At 42.4% G+C, this 23272-nt stretch overlaps 1 protein-coding gene across 2 annotated transcripts; it reads right to left on the bottom strand.

Moving 5' to 3' along the window:
• Positions 1-574: 574 nt before the first annotated feature.
• Mpzl3 (myelin protein zero like 3) lies at positions 575-22972 on the bottom strand. 2 transcript variants are annotated; one of them, XM_090319408.1, is made up of 6 exons: positions 22638-22972; positions 16396-16562; positions 11553-11763; positions 8702-8870; positions 5517-5580; positions 575-3488 (listed from the first exon to the last, which is right to left on the bottom strand). In XM_090319408.1, exons 1-6 carry the CDS (start codon positions 22732-22734, stop codon positions 3462-3464), a joined length of 735 nt encoding a protein of 244 aa, XP_090175534.1. In that variant the 5' UTR covers positions 22735-22972; the 3' UTR covers positions 575-3461. The 2 variants fall into 2 exon arrangements, with proteins under 2 accessions (XP_090175534.1, XP_090175535.1); XM_090319409.1 differs by lacking the exon at positions 22638-22972 and adding an exon at positions 21954-22549.
• Between the last annotated feature and the right edge of the window lie 300 nt (positions 22973-23272).

Raw genomic sequence — 23272 nt, 5'->3', positions numbered from 1 at the left:
GCCAGTCCTGGGCTTGAGCTCAGGGCCTGAGCACTGTCCTTGGACTTTCTCAAGGCTAGAGCTCTACCACTTGAGCCTCAGCACCATGTCCGGCTTTTTCTAGGTATGTGGTACCAAGGAATCGAACCCGGGCCTTCATGCATGCTAGGCAAGCATCCTACCACTAGGCCAAACTCCCAGCCCCATCTCTCAGTCTTTCTAAGTCACTTGTTCAAAGTAAATGTTCTCAATATTCTTGCTTTACACCTTGGGTATGACTGTTTTAACCCAGGCCTGGGCATTCTCATTTTATAAAACTCGTCTATACCATTTGGAAAGTTTTTGTTCATTCTCCTCAATATTTCTACTATGGTATATTTCAGGCCAACAACAGTTTTAACAATTAACTCACAAATTTTCTAAAATTTAACTATCAGCTCCTGCTGGGAACTGGCTCTAGCACCCCACTGAGAATCTATACAGGTTTTTTGTTTTTTCTTCTGGGGTACAGCTGAAACTTCTCTGTTCTGAAAACCACAAAACCCCCTCTCTTTCACATAGCATCTCTCATGTACAGAAATACACCAAAAGATAATCAGAAGGTGCAAAGAAGTTTATTAACTATGATAGAGAAAAAATACCATGAGTTACAGTGTCTGTACATATTTTATACCCTCCTACAAAAACAAAATGAACCAAAGACAACAGGCAATGAGATACAGCAGATAACAGTCTAATACTGGAGACAAAGGAATGGAGCTACCTCTTGTAGCAGTAAAAGTTTTGAGCTGTGCGAATAAATAACAGCTTTGGTGTACTCCTATAGACCTTCTCACAGCCCCTCTTTAGAACCATAAGGAGTGAATCACTGAACCCTCAAGTTCAGAATTTTAGCCTCCAGAATTTTTTAAGAGCACATGCAATCTTCTATCTTGAAGCACCAGTGCTAGACTCGGGAGTAGCAGAGATCTGAGGTGTACTTCTGAGTGGCCTGAAGTAACAGGCCAAAGAGTAAATGCCAAGAAGAGTTCACATTTTGTAAAAGAATTATGAAACAATGCATAACACTCATCAGGCACTATAGTAATAAGAAAAAACTGGTGTAGTCAGAAAACATTTCTAAAAGACCCCTTTTGAATTAGGTTCTCTTTGTAGACAAGGTTGGTCTCTGATGTGATGTGAGTCCATAGAGCAGCAAAAGAAAGAAGCAGTTAGGAGATAGTAGTACCTTGGAAGATATTAAAATACTTGGTCAAAATTAAAAAAAAAAAAAAACGCTTTGTATTCCTTCCATCCTTACAGAAGCAAGAGTCTATACATTTTGCTTTCCTTTGGAGAAAAAAAAAGTGTAATCCAAACCTTGATGTAAAAGCTGAAAAAGGACCCGGAGGGCAGTTCACAAGTGACAGGGATGTAACCACAATCCCTCAGAGCAGACAGAATTACTCTCTCACCATGAAGGACTCTATTGTTCTCTTAAGAAAGAAAGGACTGGTTCAAATCATGTGTAAGCCTATAAAATAGTACATCTGAGTGTCCACTGGGCACAATGTGGCCAGAATTCAAGCTGAATAACCCTGCATAACTATTTAAAAGGAAATTATAAGGCCTAATCAAAATTGGTTTTTCATTTAATGGGATGTGACTTTGACTGAGTTCCTGCAATCTCTCTTTCAGAAAAATGTAACCCACATAATGTTTCCTCACACAAGCTGCCTTGCACTCTCCAAGAGCCCAGATTATTCACATTTATTGCTCAAGTTATTTTCCTCTCTCTGTTGAGACAACCACAAAATTAACAAGTGGTCCAAAAGATGATAAAGTATAACCACTAAAAATGTCAGCTGCCAATTTCTTCTGGTCTCTTCATGGAACTTACATCATCAGAGGTAGAGCACACTGTCTAGCAACTAACCAGATTCTCTAAGGTATGGAATAGGGCCCAGGCCAAACCTATGAGATAGAATTAATAACCCAAAGTTCACAAAAATAAGATGGGTTTAGAAAACAAATATGGAAACCTCCACCTACGAAGAGCCATGGATAAAATGGACCATCCTGTTGGAAAAACAAAAGCTTTGCCTCTCTTGAGAAGTAAGCCAGTCTGCTAAAAGAACTGTTTACACTTAACTGCTAATCATTTCTAACAAGTCAGACACATGTCTCAGTGGCTTACAAATCCAACATAAATTAAAATGTGTATCAGGTTGCTGTAGAAGAATAGAGGAATGTAAATATTGACAGACTGGATGTAATTTCATATGTTCTTTCTCTTCTTCATATTATGCAAAACAGCTTGCAAATACCATGGTTCACTCATAACTAGTGCATTTAAAAAGCTGAAGAAGTTTTTTGTTTTGTTTTTGTTTTTGTTTCTGTTGGTCTAGGGCTTGAACTCTGTGCCTGGGCTGCTGTCCCTGAGCTCTTCAGCGCAAGGATACTGACCTACCCACAGTGCCACTTCTGGTTTTTTAGTGGTTAATTGGAAACAAGAGTGTCATGGACTTTAGGGCCTGGGCTGGCTTTGAACTACGATCCTCAGATCTCAGCCTGCTGAGTAGCTAGGATTACAGGTGTGAGCCACAAGTATCCGACTAAAAAACTGAAAAAGTTCTGAATAACAATGTAAGTGAAAAAGTTTAATTGCAAAGATTTACAAAAATATTCCAAAAGTACCTATGAAAAACCTCTCGTCACTTTTTTTCTGGTCTCTGACCTGAAGTCAAGAAGGAAACTACAAATTAGTCAGCTATAGGAAAATAAAATAACTAAGATTACTCAGCTCAAATTGCAACCAGCAAGACAAAAGACTTCCTCTACCTCCTCTATTCCTTTCCTTAACTTGTAAATTAATGACACTTTATTTAATACTTTAAAAACCCAAAGTAAACTCCACTTCCTACTAACTCTAAGGAAATTAGGGTGATACACTCCAAGTAACCCAAATACAATGGCTGGTAAGATCATATAACCAAGTAACATGCACTGAATACTAGAACTGAAAGTGTTCATGGAGCACGAAACAAAGGCAGAGCTATCCCCCCAAAGCATCTTATCCAGCAGCACATTATCAGGAAGCTACAGCTCCACTTCATTAAAAAAAAATATTATTTTGGCATCAGCAGCATGGCAAATATCGAGGATTCTCCTTCAAATAACTGGAAGAAAACATGTAATACGTTCAAGAGTAAAGGTAAATCAAGGTATCTTTCTTCTGTTCAGGAAAACGATGTCTTCATTCAATTAGAGCATAACTTATTAAAATGGGGAGTCATGAGTCTTCTGAAAGTTGTTGAGCAGTTTATAAATATAAAAAGAACATTTCTTCAATAAATAAATGGTCCCTAAAGTCTTTACTGATGACCACCAGAACCCTCCATCACTGCTGCCTGGGTCAGCTCCACTCCTCTGAGATGTATTAGCAGCCAGAGGAACGGGACATCTTCTGTCATTAGGTAATTCTTCTTACATTATGTATTTCATCAGTATGTCTCTTCATAGTCTGAATCCTGGAGGGAAAGAACAGCAGCTTTGGTATTTATGAGAAATACAATGTGGCCATGAGAATTTAGGTTAGAAATTACATGGATGGGAACCTGGGCTGGGCTGACAAGAGCAGGTGTGACTGACTACACACACATATACATTCACAGGGCATCACACAGAAACATCTACTCTGCTTCTCTTCTAATGGAGTAAAATCCTCCATTCAGAATAAAAGTCTTCTATAAGGGTTTATAAAATCATTAAGCTTGCCTTATCCCTCAGATTTCAACAAATCATATTCTTTTTTTTGGTGGGGGGGGGAGGTCATAGGGCTTGAACTCAGCCTGGGTGTTGTCCCTGAGCACTTCAGCTCAAGGCTACTGCCCTACTCTTGAGCCAAGCCACACTTCCCATTTTCTAGAGGTTAACTGAAGATAAGAGTCTCAGGTCCTTTTAAGCCCAGGTTGGCTTTGAACCTTGATCCTCAGATCTCAACCTCCTGAGTAGCTAGGATTACAGGCGTGAGCCACCATGCCTGGTTAACAAATCCTATTCTTATCTCTCCCTTCTTTCCTGCTACCTACCTCTTGGCTGTTCCTAGAACTGTGCTAATTGTGGCCCCTCCCCAGAACCTTTGCACCTGCCATTTCCCTTCTTGAAGTGTTCCTCTTCAACATCCATTGGCCTGCTATCTACTTCTAGGAATTCCTCCAAATACTATCCTACTAAGGGTGTCCCTAACTGTTCTATTTTATTTTTTTTCCTTTTTTTTCCTGTAGCATTAAATACCACCCAGAACACCATATATTTTTCTTATTTAAAATTTTAGTCAGCATTTTATCCCTGATTATGAGTGATATGAGTGACATTCCAGCTGGGTGTTACAGGAGGAGAAAGAGATATTCAAGTGACAATATTAAGTTATTCAAGGGCAGACATTTTTATCAGTTTTGTTCATTAATACTTCCCAGAATGTAGCATCTAGCACATTCTATAACATGCTAGTACCAGAAATGTGAGTGATATCCACATGAAGATGGACTCATTTTGTGTTACTGAAACAATGAGAGCCTGCACAGTTGGCATTAAGTCTTCGCTCTCCCCTGGACTAGCACCTATTTTCTCATCTTACCTATGATAGTCAAGTACATGGGAGTCAGAGAAGCAGAGACGCATGAGTAATCCAGCCTCATCACCTGCCAGTGCTGAGCTTGGCAGGATGTACCTGCTGGTTTACCTCCAGCAATGACGGTGTGTTTCACATTAGATCACAGTTGCTTTTGACCTGCTTCTAACTATACCACATCAGAGAGGCTTTCCCAGGCTTCCACCCCAGGCCAGCTACACAAGCCAATTAGTCAAGGCATGCTTTCAAAGGAGAAGGTAAGACAGCTTTTTTTTTTCTTTTTCTTTTCTTTTTTGCCAGTCCTGGGGCTTGAACTCATCACCATCCTTGGGCTTTCTCAAGGCTAGTGCTCTACCATTTGAGCCATAGCACCACTTCTGGATTTGTCTGTGTATGTGGTACCAGGGAACTGAACCCAGGACTTTGTGCAAGCCAGGCAAGCACTCTAGCACTAGGCCACACTCCCAGCCTCAAAGGCAGCTTTTAAGATTTAAATCAAAGCTGGGCCCTTCCACCATGATGTTTCTTGGTGATAAAATAGGTTTTCTAATATATCATAGACTCCCTGGGAAATACCAAACCTTAGCAGAAAAGTTAAATTTGGGGTCCTGGGACCAGGGAACTGAGTGCCATAGAATGTGCTCAGTGATGTCAGACATTCCTTTCTCAGGACTCTGTCAGTCAGCAGAACTTCTCTACAGAGTCTTCTTTCCAACCCGAGAGCACTACACTATGTCCATGAGGCAGAATACAAAATCATGCTGAGTACTACGGGTTCCTGGAGACCAAAATGCTCTGGGGAAAGAAAGTTCATACCTTCCTTGGCCCTACCTGAGGATCCCCCATTGCCTCGGAGATCAAAAGAATGCCCCCAGTAGGAAAGCGAGACATCCTTCAGTAAGTGGAAAACATGACAGAGACTTACCAGACACTCAGCACAACGGACGCAAAGTCTGGCCATGCACTCATTTTCCTCATCCTGATCAGTACTGTGGAAAGAGCACAAACCAAATTCCAATTGCTGCTATCCTTAGCATTGGGGAACAGATAAAAGTTTGAGTACTGAAATCACACAAGTTTGGTTTTAGATCCAGTTGTACCACTTGCTGGGAAACTGTATAAATCACTTCAACTCTAGGAGCCTGTTTCCTTATCTATAAAATGCAGATATGACCATATATCTTTAAGCATAGGTGTTAGAAGTATAAAATAAATACATATATGAAACATGCATCCCAGTGTCTGTTATATAGTAATTACTCAATAAATAGAAACTAGTCATAAACATTCACTCATTCAGCAAAGTACTGAGCACCAATATTCTCTGGCATTGTCTAGGTTTGGAGGATTACAAGAGAAATAAACTTGGTCTCTTAAAGGGCTTACAATTTTACATGTGTACAGGTCTACTATGAATTTAACAAGAACGTTATCATACATTGTGATAAATATTTTAGCACTGTTAGAGTTGAGCTGATGTGGCAGCAAAGGTTAGTGAATGATTCTTTCTTCAGACCTCGGAGAGTATCAAGAAAAGGGATGTCTCTGCTGGGTCTTACAAGATGAAGACTAGCTTTGGCAATGAAGAGAGGAAAAGAAGATATTGCATGCAAGAGAAGAGCATGTAGAGGGTAACAGTAAATAACAATAGATGTAAATATATATATTTTTATGCAGGCATATATACATATACATATGATTTCAGCACGTATGTATACATACATTACTGTCATATATCTAGGAGGAAAAACAGTTTGCTATAGCCAGAATCTGGGGTGAATGAGAACAAATGGCAGAAAACAATGTGACATAGGGTGGGATCATAAAAGGTTTTGATATATACCATGCTTAGGCACAGACACTGGTATTTTTACTAGTAGTTTTTTGTTTTTGTTTCTTGTTGTTTTTACCATTTAGGGGCTGCAGAATCCTTGTAAGCACATTCTCTCTCCAGGAAATAAATGCACAGAAAAAGGCTAAAGACTTTGGATCTTCTCAAGGCAATAACTTCCCTTCCCAGGCTAAGAGCCAGGCTAGAACTAATGAATGGGTTTTAATGTAGATATTTGTTGCTTTTGTTTTGTAGATTTCTTTATATGGAAAATATAGGCTCAGATCTATTCACTGGCAGAATGGCGATTAAAACATGCTTTGAGGGGCCAGGAGTTTGGCCTAGTGGTAAGAGTGCTTGCCTAGCATGCATGAAGACCCGGCTTCAATTCCTTGGTACCACATACATAGAAAAAAAAAAAAGCTGGAAGTGGTGCTGTGGTTCAAGTGGCAGAATACTAGCCTTGAGAAAAGCCGAAGGACAGTGCTCAGGCTCTGAGTTTAAGCCCCGTGACTAGCAAAAAAAAAAAAAAAAACAACAACAACCATGCTTTGATAGCCAGGTGCCTGCTATCCTAGCTTCTTAGGAGTTTGAGATCTGAGGATCATAGTTTAAAGCCAGTCCAGGCAGGAAAGCCTGTGAGACTCTTATCTCCAATAATTACTCAGCACCCAGGCCCTGAGTTCAAACCCCAGGACCAGCAAAAGAAAAAGAGAAAAAAAGGAAGAAAGAAGGAAAGAAGGAAGGAAGGAAGGAAGGAAGGAAGGAAGGAAGGAAGGAAGGAAGGAAGGAAAGAGGGGGGGAAGAGAGGGTAAGGGAGAGGAAGGGAAGAGAAGGAAGGAAAGGAAGGGAGGGGAGGGAGGGGAGGGGGGAAGGGGGAAGGGAGGGAGGGAGGAGGGAGGGGAGGGAGGGAGGGAGGGAGGAAGGAAGGAAGGAAAGGGGGGAAGAGAGGGTAAGGGAGAGGAAGGGAAGAGAAGGAAGGAAAGGAAGGGAGGGGAGGGAGGGGAGGGAGGGGAGGGAGGGAGGGAGGGAGGGAGGAAGGAAAGAAGGAAGGAAGGAAGGGAGGGAGGGAGGGAGGGAGGGAGAGAGGGAGGGAGAGAGGGAAAGAAGGAAAATGCTTTTGGTAACTATAAAGTATATGACCAAGAACAGTTCTGGCTTATTTAAATCACCTTCTATAGCTACTTTTTTTGTGTGTGTGTGTGCTAGTCCTGGGGCTTAAAGTCAGAGCCTGGATGCCATCCCTGAGCATTTTTGCTCAAGGTAGCACTCTACCACTTGAACCATAGCCCTACCTCTGACTTTTTAGGTCATTGGTGATAAGAATCCTACAGACTTTTCTGTCCAGGCTGGCTTTGAAACACAATCCTCAGATCTTAGTCTCCTGAGTAGCTAGGATTACAGACATGTGCCACCAGCCCCTGTCCCATAGCTCTTCTTAAAGCCTCCCTCACTGTTCATGCATTTTCTGTCAGATGATATCAGGTCAGTGGAAAAAAGATTGGGGGGGAGGGGAAGACTGACTTGGAATGTTTTTCTGTTGTTTTTGTTTTTTGTTTTTTGCCAGTCCTGGGCTTGAGCTCAGGGCCTGAGCACTGTCCTTGGACTTTCTCAAGGCTAGAGCTCTACCACTTGAGCCTCAGCACCACTTCGGGCTTTTTTCTATGTATGTGGTACCGAGGAATTGAACCCTGGTCTTCGTGCATGCTAGGCAAACACTACCACTAAGCCAAGCTCCCTGCCCATGTTCTTTTTTTTTTTTCTTTTTTTTTTTTTGCCAGTCATGGGCTTAAGCTCAGGGCCTGAGCACTGTCCTTGGAGTTTCTCAAGGTTAGAGCTCTGCCACTTGAGCCTCAGCACCATTTCTGGCTTTTTTCTATGTATGTGGTACCGAGGAATTGAACCCGGGTCTTCGTGCATGCTAGGCAAGCACTCTATCACTAGGCCAAACTCCTGGCCTCCTTGCCCATGTTCTTTTAATTTTGAAAGGATAAGAAACATACTTCAAAACTTATGTTCAGAACTGTAGCGATGTACAATCTGATCACTAAAGCAGAAGTCTAGGACCAGACAGCCAACCCCTTCACTCTCTCTAAATCAATAGCCTCCGTTTCCCATTCAACCTTTCTTCCACTCCACAAAAGAAGTATTCCATTTGAAAGGAAGTTTCCCCAGAACTAATTCATCCAATGAGAGATGTAAGTGGTGAATGTGCAAATGTGGGTACAGCCCATAAAGCCAGGCTCTAATGAGCCACTTAGGGCTCCAGCAGGACTTACTCATCTGAAACTTCAATGGAAGACTTCTTCTTATAGCCAGACTTGCTCCTCTTCTTCATCCCTGCAGCCCTCCTTGACATTCTCACCAGCAGCAAAACAACAACTACTGCTGAGGGAATGAAAACAAGAATGGAAAGAAGGGCCACAGATGAGAGCATGGTGCCAAAACCTGGGGGGAATAAAGAAACAAAGGTGAAAAGAAGATGTGTCTTCAAGCCTGCTTTCATATGAAATAGTTCTACTTAGTTCTTATACTTCTGATTACAAAAGGAACAAACTCTTTGTAAAAATGGTAAAATATGCACCAAAGTGTACTAAAAAGACACAAATGTATCCTCTACATAAGAATAACACATTGGTTTTTGCCAACTCAAGGAGTACCACAGTGCATACTGGGGTAGACCATCTATGATAAGAAGTATATAGGGGACAGGAGTTTGGCCTAGTGGTACAGTGCTTGCCTAACATGCACAAAAACCCAGGTTCAAGTCCTCGGTATCACATACATAAGAAAAAAAAATGGGGGTATCGAGAAGTAATGTACCCACCATTTGACAAATGTAACTGTAACCCCTCTACACATTATTCCAACAATAAAATACAAAAATAAAACAAAATGTCGGGCCCAGTGGCTCACACCTGTAATCCTAGCTACTCAGGAAGCTGAGATCTGAAGATCAGGGGTCAAAGCCAGCCCAGCTAATAAAAAATGTGAGACTCTTGACTCCAATTAATCACTAGAAAATGGGAAGTGGTACTATGGCTCAAGGAGTAGGGCAGTAGCCTTGAGCTGAAGAGCTCAGGGACAGTACCCAGGCCCAGAGTTTAAGCTCCATGGCACACAAAAACAAAAACAAAAACAAAAAAAAAGTATACATCTTATTTTATATCCTAGCTTAACAACTATACTTAACCTATTTTAAATGTATTTCCATATCATTAAAATCTCCTACCCAGATATGATGTTTAAAGGCTATGTAGTGGGCCAAGAATTTGGCCTTGTGGTAGAATGCTTGCCTAGAATGTACAAAGCCCTAGGTTCTTTTCCCCAGAACCACATACACAGATAAAGCCTGTGGTTCAAGTGGCAGAGCGCTAGCCTTGAGCAAAAAGTGTCCAAGGACAGTGCCCAGGTCCTGAGTTCAAGCTCCAGAACAGGAAGTTTGGCCTAGTGGTAGAGTGCTTACCTAGTATGTACAAAGACCTGGGTTCGATTTCTCAGTACCACATACATAGAAAAAAGCTGGAAGTAGTGCTATGGCTCAAGTAGTAGAGCTCTGGCCTTGAGAAAAGTCCAAGGACAGTGCTTAGGGCCCGAGTTCAAGCCCCATAACTGGCAAAAAAAAAAAAAAAGCTGGATAGTATTCTTCAATATTGAATAATTTATTGAATCAATCCTCTAATGGATATTCAAGATACTTCAAATTTTATGAATCTATAAGACATATTAAAATAACCATACTCATACACAAAGCTTTATATTTAGCTCTATTTTCTTAAGATTTTTTTTTGGTGGGTCATAGAGCTTGAACTCAGCCTGGGCGCTGTTCCAAAGCTCTTCAGCTCAAGGCTACCACCCTACCCCTGGGCCTGGGCGTTGTCCCTGTGCTCTAAAGTGCAAGGCTTACCACCCTATCCTTGAGCCAAGCCCCACTTCCTCATTTTCTAGAGGTTAATTGGAGATAAGAGTCTCAGGTCCTTTTGTGCCTCGGCTAGCTTTGAACCTTGATCCTCAGATCTCAGCCATCTGAGTAGTTAGGATTACAAGTGTGAGCCACCAAGCTGGCTAAGATAAAAATTTTAAGCTGAGTGATGCTCTCACCTGTAATCCTAGCTACTCAGAAGGCTGAGATCTGAGGATTGCTGTTCAAAGTCAGCCCCGGCCCTAAAGACAATTAACTACTAGAAAACCAGAAGTGGGGCTGTGGCTCCAAGGATAGGGCAGTGGCCTTGAGCTGAAAAACTCAAGGACAACGCCCAGGCCCAGAATTTAAGCCCCATGATCAAAAAAAAAAAGAGATTTTACAGAATCAAAGGGCATACGCTTTAATGAAACCTGATTCCTACTACCAACCTACTTTCCAGAAAACTATTATTAATTGCTTTTCTTGCCAGAAGAAGAATTATTATACTCACATCTTTGAACCTATTGAGTATTGTCAAGAGAGATGAAGACAAAAATGATCAAGAAAGAGGAGGAGAGGAAAAAAGAGAGAAGAGAGAAAAGAAAATATAGGGAAAGAGGAAGGTAGAGAAAAAAGGATGAGAAGAAGAAAAGAAGGAGGGAAAGAAGGAAGGGAAGAAAGGAGAGGAAGGGAGGAAGGAAGGGAGGAAGGGAGGGAGGGAGGGAGGGAACTATGATGATTCATAATGTATTTCTAACTCTTTGGTTCAAATTCAATATTGACCTAAAATGACCACTTAATACTTACCAGGAAGAAACACAAAAATAATAAATAACAACAAAATCATTTCCAACTTCCTTTCCATCTGGTTCACACAGCATAAAACAAATGTACTACCTCTCACCATCAGAGTACCCTTTCAAGCCATGAACAAGAAAACTCTCCTAAGTGAGAGTATGAATATATTAGGAAAAGTGAAATGATATCTATTTCAGAGACCTCAGTTCACCTGAAGTTAAGGGAGAAAGAAATTATGACGATATTAGAAGAGAAAATTCAGTTTTAAAACTTAATCATTCAACATACATATTAGGATATCAGAAAATATCCTTTTGACACAAAGACCCAATGACCTAACTAAACCCAAATGGGTTTACCAAGAAGCCCTCCAGGCAGCACCAGGGCAGGCAGAGCGCACAGAAGAGGCCTAGTGGCAATTGGCTTACCCCTTTCTGTGATTGTTAGCTCCGTCTGGGGGATGTTATGGTGCACATCTGGGGGATTCTTCACAGCACAGCTGAATGTCCCATTGTCCTTTAGGGTAGGGCTGCTTATACTTATGGATGCATCCCCTTTGTATACATTTCCAGCCCAGGAGATCCGATCCCGAAATGTGCCCGCTGTGGTTGGGTACTGGAAAGACTGATAATGAAAAATCTAAGAAAGCGACATCAAGAAAGAAGAAGTTACTTTAGAAAATATAATGAAATATAAACCTAAGCAGGTCTACAGTAATGAACACTACATTGAGGGCTGTTAGGTTTGAAGGTTGCTGGGGGGGGAGGGGTATGTTTTTTAACCTTCATCCTTCAGATAGAAAGAAAGGTTAATAAAAAGTGATTAGAAAACCAGATATGGTGAGGTACCCCAGTAATTTCAGCACTTGGGGGAAGGGAGGCTAAGACAGGAAGACCACAAGCTTGAGGCCAGCTTGGTCTACTTAGCAAAACCACTGGCACAATAACAAAAACAAAACTAAGAAAAATCCCAATCAGGGACAGGACTGGTAAGAGAATCAAGGATTCTTGGGAGATCCTAAGGCAGAGTCTGGGTGCTATGCCTGAACTTTTGTGCCCAAGGCTAGCACACTACCACTTGAATCAGAGTTCTGCTTCTGGCTTTTTTTGTTGTTGTTGTTGTAGTATTTAATTGTTTAATTGGAGATACAAGTCTCATGTACTTTCCTTCCCAGGCTGGCTTTGAACTATGATCCTTAGGTCTCAACCTCCTAAAAGGCTAGGATGTGAGCCACTGGCCCCCAAAATAATCCAGGATTCTAAGTCTGGAATTACTTCTCAATTCTCCTTTACACTCTGCAGAAACAGCTGTCAACCAGGAGCAATTTCCAGAAACTATTTGGCAGATTTTTTCCATTTGAAAATTTTATGTTTAATTGAAAAATAAAAATTATGCATATTTATAGGATACAGTGTGATTTATTTTGAAGTACTGGTTATTAAACCCAGGGTCTTATACCTCAGCTTTTGTTGTTGTTGTTGTTTACTTTAGAGGAACCTCCACACTATTTCCCAAAATAGATGGACTAATTCACATTTCCTCCAGCAGTATACTAGGTTCCCTTTCCTCCAATTCTTGTGATAATTTCTCCTTTTAATAACAGCCTTCTACAAATGGAATTGATACTTCCTTGTTGACTAGAAATATTGAGTGTCCTGTATACACTTGTCCTTTCGGGAAATATCTTCTCAGCTCCTTTGTTTGGTTATGTATTATCTTGCTACTGAGTTGGAGACATTTTTGGTTGTCACAACTGACCTCAACGAGGCCAAGGATGCTGCTGAACTTTCCCGCAAGGCATAAAATAGCCCACCACGAAGATCATCTGACTCCAAAGGCGAGAAGCTTTTCTCTAAAGTAACATCTAGTATTCATACAGTATTTTACAGTGTTCAAATGACTTCCTCATACTTAACTGATATGTGACAAAGAGGAGGTTTTTGTTTATTCTTAAAATCATCAGAAGGCTGTAATACAATCCAGCCTCTCTCAAATTATCTATCCTGCCAGGTAATACTCAATGAATGTGTGTCGAATTAGAACAAGGCTGCTTTGGACACAGTCATAGAACACTTCATCACCAAAAGCACCTAAATGCACCTGGAGATAGCAGGCAGATAACTACAAAACAGCACAATTTTTATTTCTTATGCAAGATCCAAGGCTTCTCTCTGTTTGCTTGGTACATTCTCACTTAAGAAAACAAGCATTTCTAGACACTGAATTGCTCAATTTTGAAGAACTGTCCTACAGAAAAGATGCTGAATCACAGGCTGATTCATTCTCTCATGCATTCACTCAACAAATATTTAGTGCTGAGTTGAGTCACACAGGCATAGGCCCTACCCTTATGAAGTTTACATTCCAGTGCTAAATAGTGATCTTAAGAAATAGTATGTGTAAGGAGGCCTACTTGTTGATTATCAGCATCAAGATGAAAGAATTTAAAAGGCTGGGAACTCATAATTGACAAAACAAGGCCTACTGCTCATCTTCTAGATTAATTTAGCCCACAAATTCCATGTTATTGATACTCACATCTTTGCAACTGATTTTTCTGCTAGAATCCTACTTAACCAGGTAACTGAAAGCTTATTGTCATATGGCTTTAAAGGTCCTCTCTGATGAGTTTACTGATTTTCTGACCACACTCAGAGAACAGCATTATGAAAGAACTGTTATTTACATGCAAGACTTGTGAGTGTGAGTGTGTGTGTGTGTGTTTGTGTGTACATCCATGTTCTGCTCCTATGTATTAGAGCTTAGTGTCTAAACACAGAGTCTCACTCTTGCTCAGTTTGCTTCCTTGGCCTCCTTGCTTGATCGGCACTTTACCACTTGAGCCATTCCTCCAGTCTGGCTTTTTGCTGGTTATTTTTATTTTTAGTGTTAGTCCTGGGGTTTGAACTTAAGGCCTAACCATTGTCCCTGAGCTTCTTTTGTTTAACGTTAGCACTCCACCACTCGAACTACAGCTCCCCTTCCAATTTTTTGGTAGGTTTATTTGAGGTACAAATCTCATGGACTTTTTTTGCCCAGGCTGGCTTTGAACCACAATCCTTGAATTTCAGCCTCGTAAAGTAGCTAGGGTTACAGGTAGCTGGTTATTTTTAGGGATGTACTCTAGCAGTCTTTTTGTCCAACTTGCCTCTAACCCACGATCCTTTGGCTCTCGGTCTGCAGAGTAGCTAAGATTACAGGAACCAGTTGCACGAGGCTATATGCAACATTTTTAACCTAGAAAGCTCCCCATTGCTTGTTGTGTCCTACTTTGGGCTAAGGAAACACAGCCAAATAAGGTCACCCATAGTCTCCTAACTAATCAGAATCAAGCAAACTATTTTAAACCTGAAAACATAGGAACCATGACTACCATCTCACTCCCTTTGCTACAGTTACCTATCATGCACCAGTTCAATGGTTCCTAACACAGAACTGAAAGGTCATACATTAAAGTGAATGAGATTTTTTTTTTTCCAGAAACGGAAAAGAAAATAAATTGACTACTTTCAAAAATCCAATCTTACATTTGGCTTTGACATTCACATTCTTGAATGGCATCTGCCATAAACTAAGGATAATACTGTTGGAGTCAGAAGGAAAAGTGTTTGTTTGTTTGTTTGTTTTGGGTTTGGGTTTTCTTATGTCTTGTTTTTTATGCCAATCATGGGGCTTGAACTCAGAGCCAGAACTCTGTCTTTGAGCTTTGGTGCTCAAGGCAAGAACTCTACTACTTCAGCCACAACTCGACTTATAGCTTTTTATTTTGGGTGGTTAACTGAAGGTAAGAGTCTCCTGAGCTTTCCTGCCTGGGCTGGCTTCAATTCAGGATCCTCAGATCTCAGCCTCTTGAGTAGCCCATATTACAAGCATAAGTCATTGACACACAGCAGATAAAGGCTTTGGTGTATATATATATATATATATATACATACATACATATATGTGTGTGTGTATATATACATATATAGCATTGTAACCTTCAATCACAATAGCAATTTAAATCATAAATGTGTTTTATATGTGTGACTAACATACATTGTTTCCAATACTGCAGGATTATCTGTACTAACATCTGTTACCAACACCAAGTGCTCTCATTTCCTTCAAAGGCAGTTGTATAAATCACTGCAGGTGTTTGCATGTGGGAGAAGCAGCCAAGGTAAATCTGCAGAGCACAGATATACAAAGATACACCCAACTGAGACAACTCTCACTAACAGATTATAAGCAATTTTAAGAGAAAGGAGGAAGTGGCTCTAGTGGCTCATGCCTGTAATCCTAGCTACTCAAGAGGCTGAGATCTGAGCATCAAGGTTTGAAGTCAGCCCAGGCAGAAAATCCATGAGACTCATCTCCAATTAACCACTAAAAAATCAGAACTGGAGCTTGTGGTTTAAAGTGGTAGAGCCCTAGCCTTTAGTAAAAGAGCAGACCCTGAGTTCAAGCCCATGACCAACAACAACAAAAAAAGATGTCTGTGACTGATGCCTATAGAATTTTTTCTAGCTAACAAGTCCTAGAGATATTCTTCTCCCCCTCCCACCCAGTTCCCCAGTTTTGGGGCTTGAACTCAGGGCTTGAGCACTGTCCTCAGGCTTTCTCAAAGCTACAGCTCTACCACTTGAGCCACAGCACCACTTCTAGCTTTTTCTATGTGTGTGGTACTGAGGAATTGAACCCGGGTCTTTGTGCTAGGCAAGTATTCTACCACTAGGCCAAACTCCCAGCCCCGAGATACCCTTTTTAGTACATCAAATCTGAAAACAAAGCTGTAACACCATGCAAAAGGAAACGACAAGGAGGAAACAAAAATAAAACACACTTTCTCTATGCTTTGAACAATTTTTTTTCCTGCGGGTTATATGTGATTTTTTTTGGTCTGTGCAAGAGCTTGAACTCAGGGCCTGGGCATTGTCCTTCAGCTTTTCTGCTCAAGGGTAGCACTCTACCACTTTGAGCGACAGTTCAAGTTCCAGGTTTCTGGTGGTTAATTGGGAATAAGAGTCTCACAGACTTTCCTACTTGGGCTGACTTTAAACCACGCCCCTCATATCTCAGCTAGGATTACAGGCATGAGCAGCCAGTTCCTGGCATATATGATTCATATAGAGGAGAATAAAAGGCCCTGAATGGTTAAATGAATGCCAAAACAGAGAAGAAGCTCATCGGTTCAAAGACAGTACCGTGTGGGCCCATTACTTCTAATACAAACTTTCCCAAACTATGGAACCAAAAGACTCTCAGAAACATCCTGCAGTCAACACTTACGGATTCTGTGCGACTGCTGCTGGGAGGACGATATGTCCAGTCTATGGTGAGTTTGTCAGTGACGTCTGAACTTGACTTGAAGGTACATTTCAGCTTGATCTTTTCTCCAACATAGCCTCGCACATGGGCATCTGCATTAATCTCCAAGGAAAGGACAGCACACATACCTAATCAAAGCAAACACTTAAAATGTGTTCATTCTGGGGAAACAGACAGGTGTGAGTAAAGAATACGGACATGTTAGTTATCATTTTTAGGGCCTTCATCAAAACTCCAGGGCAATCAAGATCTTCTCAGGCAAGACCACAAGGAACAAGGGGCTGGTATTGGCAGCAATCTAAGGTAGCATTTCTATCACTTTGCAATCTTAAATCATAGATTGAATTCGAGGGTAAAAATTAAAAATCTAATCATACCAGCACTTTTCCAAACACAGGCTTTTAGTGAAAAAAAATACAAACAAGCAGGCTGCCCACAGAGGCCTAAAGACAACAATTCCCACAGCTTATTTTCATCATTCTCCCAGACTCACATATGCTCCAGGAATATGGCAACATTTGCAGGTCTAAGCAACTTACACCAAGTACAAGAGGGCCGCAGCATTCTGAAGCCTCACTGCCTCAATCACCAGCAAAATGAAAATAGGATTAAAAAAAATGAACAAAATTTTATTTTAAACTAGCCCAGGTTAACCTATTTTCTTCCTTTCTTAATGTTGGCCAATGAATCACACATCAAGTAAAGGTAAATTATGGAGAGGAAAACAAAAAAGAATTGAACATTCTCTACATTGTAAAACTCTTATATAGTTTCCAAACTCTCCAGAGAATGGTCGTTACAAACCATTCATGTCCAATTCTAACACTTCCATTGTCCCCAAAAGCTGGCATTTTTTTTTCTGAACAATCCCTTCTGCTTTCAGAAAATAGTAAACAGACATTTATCTTCAACTAGGAGTCATATTTCAAAATTTTACATTGCTGGCAATTTGTTTTTCCCACTTCCTTATCCACCTCAATAAGTCACCATTCTTTTGGTGGCCAAAGCAAACAGAGCACCAAGATTTCAGAAAAGAGCAAAACCACATCCTGTTCTGAAAACAAACACACACACATATACACACACATATACACATACATACAGACATACAGACATACACACACACACACACACACACACATCCCTTTGGTAGAGGCAGGATAGTGTAGTGACTGAGCATATAAGCAACAATGCCAGAGGTCCCAGGTTCAAATCCCAGCCCTATTACTTACCAGCTCTTTAGTCTTAGCAAGTTATTCTTCAGTTTCCTCATCTTTGTGAGAATATAATGCTTACCCCAGAAGGTTGGTGTGAGAATTAAATGGTAAACACAACACTGGGAAGCCTACCCACCCCGAGTGAAAACCCAATGGGCACCTCAGCAGCAGCAGCAGCATCACCATCATTTGCTCTTCCAACCTTTCTTACCACCATTCTCAGTCATTAATTCTATAGACTGCACTTACCATTGTCTACCTTGAATCATTTTTTTCTTACTCCTCTCTAGACAATCTAGTCTGGGCACATTCCTTCTAAAGACCAAGACTGAGCTCACTAAGAAGAACTTCAGTTAAGAACCTGCCCTCTCCAAAAATAGGATCACTTCTGGTTTGTCCACAGCTACCCTTCTGCCATGTTAAGCTTGTCATTCTTAATATACTTTGGTAAGTGCTCTTTTATCACTCAAGGTCCAGGTCTAAACACCAGGAGGTAAAAGAGAATAGATGACCTATGTGGTTGCTTCATCTCATTGCTTTATTCTAAAGCACAAGTTATAATATAGAGATTTAAAGTATAGATTTATAGTTAAGTCAGACCTGAATACCAGGTATGCTAGTTCACACCTGTAATCTCAAGATTCTGGAGGCTGAGGCAATAGGATCAAAACTTTCAGGCCACCCTGAGCTACACATTATGGAGATCTTGACTTGAGAAAAAAAAATCTAAAAACAAAATGAAACAGCAAAAACCTAACCAGATCTAGATCTGAGTTCTAGCTACTACTTTCTGGCGAAGAGACCTAGATCATAATCACCTAATCTGCTTAAGCTTCATTTGGGAATGATAACCCAGACCTACTTGGAACACAGTGAAGGTCTAGTTTAAAAAAAAAAAAATTGGAGCCAGGAGTTTGGACTAGTGGTACAGGGTTTGCCTACCATGCACGATGACCTGGGTTTGATTCCTCAGTACCACATACATATAGGAAAAAAAGCCCAAAGTGGTGCTGTGGCTCAAGTGGTAGAGCTCTAGCCTTGAGAAAGCCCAAGGACAGTGCTCAGGCCCTAAGTTCAAGTCCCAAGACTGGCAAAAAAAAATAATAAATAAAATAGCACATGCTTAACATGGCACCTAGAGTAATTTTTAATACTAATTCTTATTGTTAAAATAAACACTATACATATTCCAAACCCTTCCTATTGGCCAATTAAATAAAATTCAAAGTGTATCGATCTAGCCTCACACTTTTTCACTCTACAGCCTAAACATCCTGGTACTTTACAATCTTCTCTAGAAAACTCTCCACACCTCAACCTCTCCTGTGAGTAGTTTCCCACCTAGCCACACCTCCAGTATCACACACCTTTAAAACCCAGCCCAAATACCAATCATTTTTGTGGTCTTCCCAGATTCTCTGATGACCTGGCTCTTTCTTTAAAGTTCTCCTAACAATATGCAATAGTACTCAAGCACAAAAAGCCACTGATTCCATTTACAAAGGCAAGAAAAATGTCCCCAATCCTAGCTACTCAGGAGGCTGAGATCTGAGGATCAAGGTTCAAGGCCAGCCCTGGCACTAAAGAACTTGAGACTCGTGTCTCCAATTAATCACTAGAAAACAAGAAGTGAGGCTAAGGCTCAAGGGGTAGGGCAGTAGCCTTGATCTGAAGAGCTCAGGGACAATGCCCAGGCCCAGGGGTAGGATGGTAGCCTGGAGCTGGAGAGCACAAGGCCCAGAGTTCAAGCCCCATGACCCACAAAAAAAAAAAAAAAAAAAAAAGCCTCCAGAGCAAAGGGATCTGGTAGAGAGAGGCTAAGTGTAGTGGTTCACTACCACAAATTCTACTACAAAAAACAAGTACATATTAGTCTCACACCCACCCCCTGTTACCTTTATGGTATTTTCAACACTTTAAGGTAGTTTTGTTTATTGGTTTCTGTGTTGGGTATTGAACCAAGAATTTTGTACATGTATGATAAGAGCTCTTCCACTGAACTAGATTCCCCCAATTCTATTTAATACTCTTAGTTCCCTATGCTTCTATCTTCCCATTACATCCATCCAGAAAAGCTCAACTTGGTAGCTACTTTCTAGACTGAGCTTGTATACTTTGAAGGACAAAAACAAAAATCACACAATTGCACTGAAAGTTACATTAAGAAATTGATAGGGAAAGTAGGGTGGGGTAGAATGCTTGCCTACCATGTACGAAGACCAGTGTTCAATTCCCTGTTAGTGGTGCTGAGGCTCAAGTGGTAGAGCACTACTAGGTCAGTCCCCAGGACTGGCTCCCCCAAAACAAACAAAAAAAGAAAAGAAATTGTTAGGGAAAGCAAGATGTCAAGAATGAATCCCAAGTTTCTGATTTGGCAGTCTTGGCAGATGAATACCAGTTTGTCTTTAAAGATAACTGAAGGATAATGTCAAGGGTAATGGGCCAAACGGAAGCAAGTAGTGTTCTTGGGAGGGTAACTGTCAAGTGACCCTACTCCCAACTCATGACAAACAACTACAAAGATTTTCAATGAGTAAGCAGTTTTATTAAAATATAGTCTTGTGCGGGCGGGGAGTTTGGCCTAGTGGTTAAAGTGCTTGCCTAGCATGCATGAAGACCGGGGTTCGATTCCTTGGTACCACATACATAGAAAAAAGCCGGAAGTGGTGCTGAGGCTCAAGGGGTAGAGCACTAGCTTTGAGAAAGTCCAAGGACAGTGCTCAGGCCCTTAGCTCAAGCCCAGGACTGGCAAAAAAAAAATAAATTATATATATATATATATATATAATATATATATATATATAGTCTTGTTCATTCATTCTTGTATTGTCCATGCTCCTTTCGCATGTTTCACAGAACTGAGTAGCTGGCACACATGTGCGTGTACATGCACGTTACATGAAAAAAGTGAAAAGTGTAAGGCTTGAATCTCTGGTGTATCATGTCTACATACTTCAGCAACTCACACAGGAGGACCAGAGTTAGGAGAATTTAAATCAGAATTTATGATAATTAAGGTTCTATTTTTGAAGAACAGCAAACAAAAACTGCCGAAGCCAAAATCTATCACCTAATGGATTCTAAACACTAAACACACACACAAAAGAAATGCTGGAAACATGCTAAATACAATGTAACAGACATAAAAGAGCCCATTATAACTACTCCCTTTACATTCATTGCCCAGAATATAATAGTAAGTAAATAATAGAAAGCAAATTGGTGGTTCCTAGGGTTCAGAGAAGATGGAAATAAGTATGGGATTTGAGTTGTATATTTAAATGAGTAATTGTTTAGCATATAATTTATATCAATAAACCTGTTATTTGCTGAAGGATATATACATATATATATTCAACAAGTACAAGAAGATCACAAAATTATTTTAATTATTTGATCTGCTGGCTTTGACAGTTCTTCAATATGAAATGACATTAAGTTTAAGAAAAACTCAGCATGCCAGGGATGTATCTCAGTGATAGCATGTTTGCCAGCATATGCAAGGTTCTGAATTTAATCCCAACACTGGGAGTATATTGCTTGATGGTAGAGCAGTATTTACCTCAGTACACACACACACAAGAGAAGAAAACGTCTATCAGTTTTATAATTTTTTTTCTCAATGGGACACTAAATGAACTTTTATTTTCTGTGTCTGTGGGAGGAGGTTATATGAAATGACAATAGAAAAAAAAAAGAAATGACAGTAGGCCAAGCCTAAAAACTGTATTGCAAAAAGAATGCAGCTGAAAAACTGGACACTTAAGACACAGGCAGCTGGGTGGAATCAGGGAGTGTGCTAATAGCATGAAAGTCACTAGATAAATAAGATAAACACTTCTTAGCTTTACCTGTTCAGATTTAGACACCTGAACTTTTTTTTTTTTTGCCAGTTGTGGGGCTTGAACTCAGGGCCTGGGAGCTGTCCCTGATTTTGTGCTCAAGGCTAGTGCTCTACAAGTTGGAGGGACAGCTCCACTTCCCATTTTCTGGTGGTTAATTGGAGATAAGTCTCACAGACTTTCCTGGACAGGCTAGCTGTGCACGGCTATTCTCAGATCTCAGCCTCCTGGAATACAGGCCTGAGACACAGCACCTTAACCCTTTATATGATAAAGGTCCCTTCCAGAAATCCCCATCACTTACAGGAAAATCCTGTGAAGTTAGCAACTTACTCTAATGCGAGCCATACCACGGATTTCCTAAGAACACTCACACACAAATCCAGGAAATAATTGCGCCCTCACGTGAAGGTGATTAAATTATGCAATCTGAAAACTGCCCGAAAGCAAACATACCCACATTTCACAACCCCAGACTGTCGGGGCTGGACTTCTGGAACTAGTTAAAAGACCCATTTAAAGAAATAACACCCTTTCTACGTGGTAAAAAGAACTAAGTGCCGAGGGGGTGGCGTTGTCTTCAGTACCACACGTCCCGCCCCTTCTGCGGGTCACACGCCCTGGCAACCCGAGGCAGAGTGGCCAAGTTGGTGTCCAGAACCACGGCGGGTCGGCGGCTGACCCCGGCGGCCGGCCCCGACGTTTTGTTTTGTTGTTCGTTTTCCTGAGCGGGGGAAGACCACAGCAAGAGGGTAGGGCGTGCGGCTCGGTGTGAGAGCAGCAAAACGGAAACAAAACATCCACGAAAGCCACGCGCACACCCGCGGCGGTCCGCGCGGCCGGGCTCGCTCACCCCGCCGGGCGGGCGGGCCTCCGGCCGGGCTCCCCGAACCCGGTCCACCCCGCCGGGCGGGCCTCCGGGCGCAGCTCGAGGGCCGAGCCGCCCGGCGCTCGGGGAGGACGCGGCTCGCCCCGGTCGCCCGGCTCGCCTCCTACCTCCCGTCCTCCCCCCCGTCCTCCCTCTCTTCCGCGCACCCTTCCTTCCCAGACACATGCACACACACACACCCGGAACCGGAAGAGCGACCATCTTCCGGAACCCCCCGACCGGAAGTGGAGCAGCCCGCGAGGCGCACGCACTCACCGTGGAGCAGCAGGACGCCCGTCAGGGCCAAAAAGGCGCCGTCCCGGCCTCCCGCGGCTCCGCTCCGCGGCCTCCCGGCCGCTCCGCTCCGCGGCATCCCGGCGGCTCCCGAGGACGCCGCGCACCTCGCTTACCGCAGGCTCCCGGGTGGGCCCCGCGCCCGGGCGACGCCGGAAGTGACGTCAGGGCGGGAGGCCGCGGGAGCTCCCGAAATGGCCTCCTCCCCGAATCGTCCGCGGCCTCCCGGGCCCCGGCTCGAGAGCGGAGGGCTCAGACCTCGGGGACGCGGGGGACTCCCGTCGCGGTGGCGCCCCGACCCGACCCACCCTCCGGGCCACGGCACCCGGACGCCCGGCGCCCGCGGAGGAGACCCGTGCGCGTCAGGCCGCGAGCCTCGGCGGCGCCCCTCGAGCGAAGCCCTCCTTCACCCAGAGGCGGACGGCTAGTGAACTGCCGTCGATGACAGCCCGCATCCGTGACGGCGTGTGTCAAGAGGCGGAGGCGGGGCCGGGAGTGGGGCCCGGGGGTAGAGCTGGCCTGGCACGCGGGAGGACCCGCGCCCGGCCCCCAGACACCGCATTCGTAGAGGGCCGCAGTGCGGTGGATCGACTGGTACAGAGCCCCGGCCTGGAGAG

The sequence above is a fragment of the Megascapheus bottae genome, chromosome 27 (genome assembly GCF_031878675.1).
Source record: "Megascapheus bottae isolate mThoBot1 chromosome 27, mThoBot2.hap1, whole genome shotgun sequence".
NCBI classification, from domain to species: Eukaryota; Metazoa; Chordata; class Mammalia; order Rodentia; family Geomyidae; genus Megascapheus; species Megascapheus bottae.
Note: the sequence above shows the minus strand (reverse complement) of the source record. Positions and strands in the feature narration are given on the sequence as shown.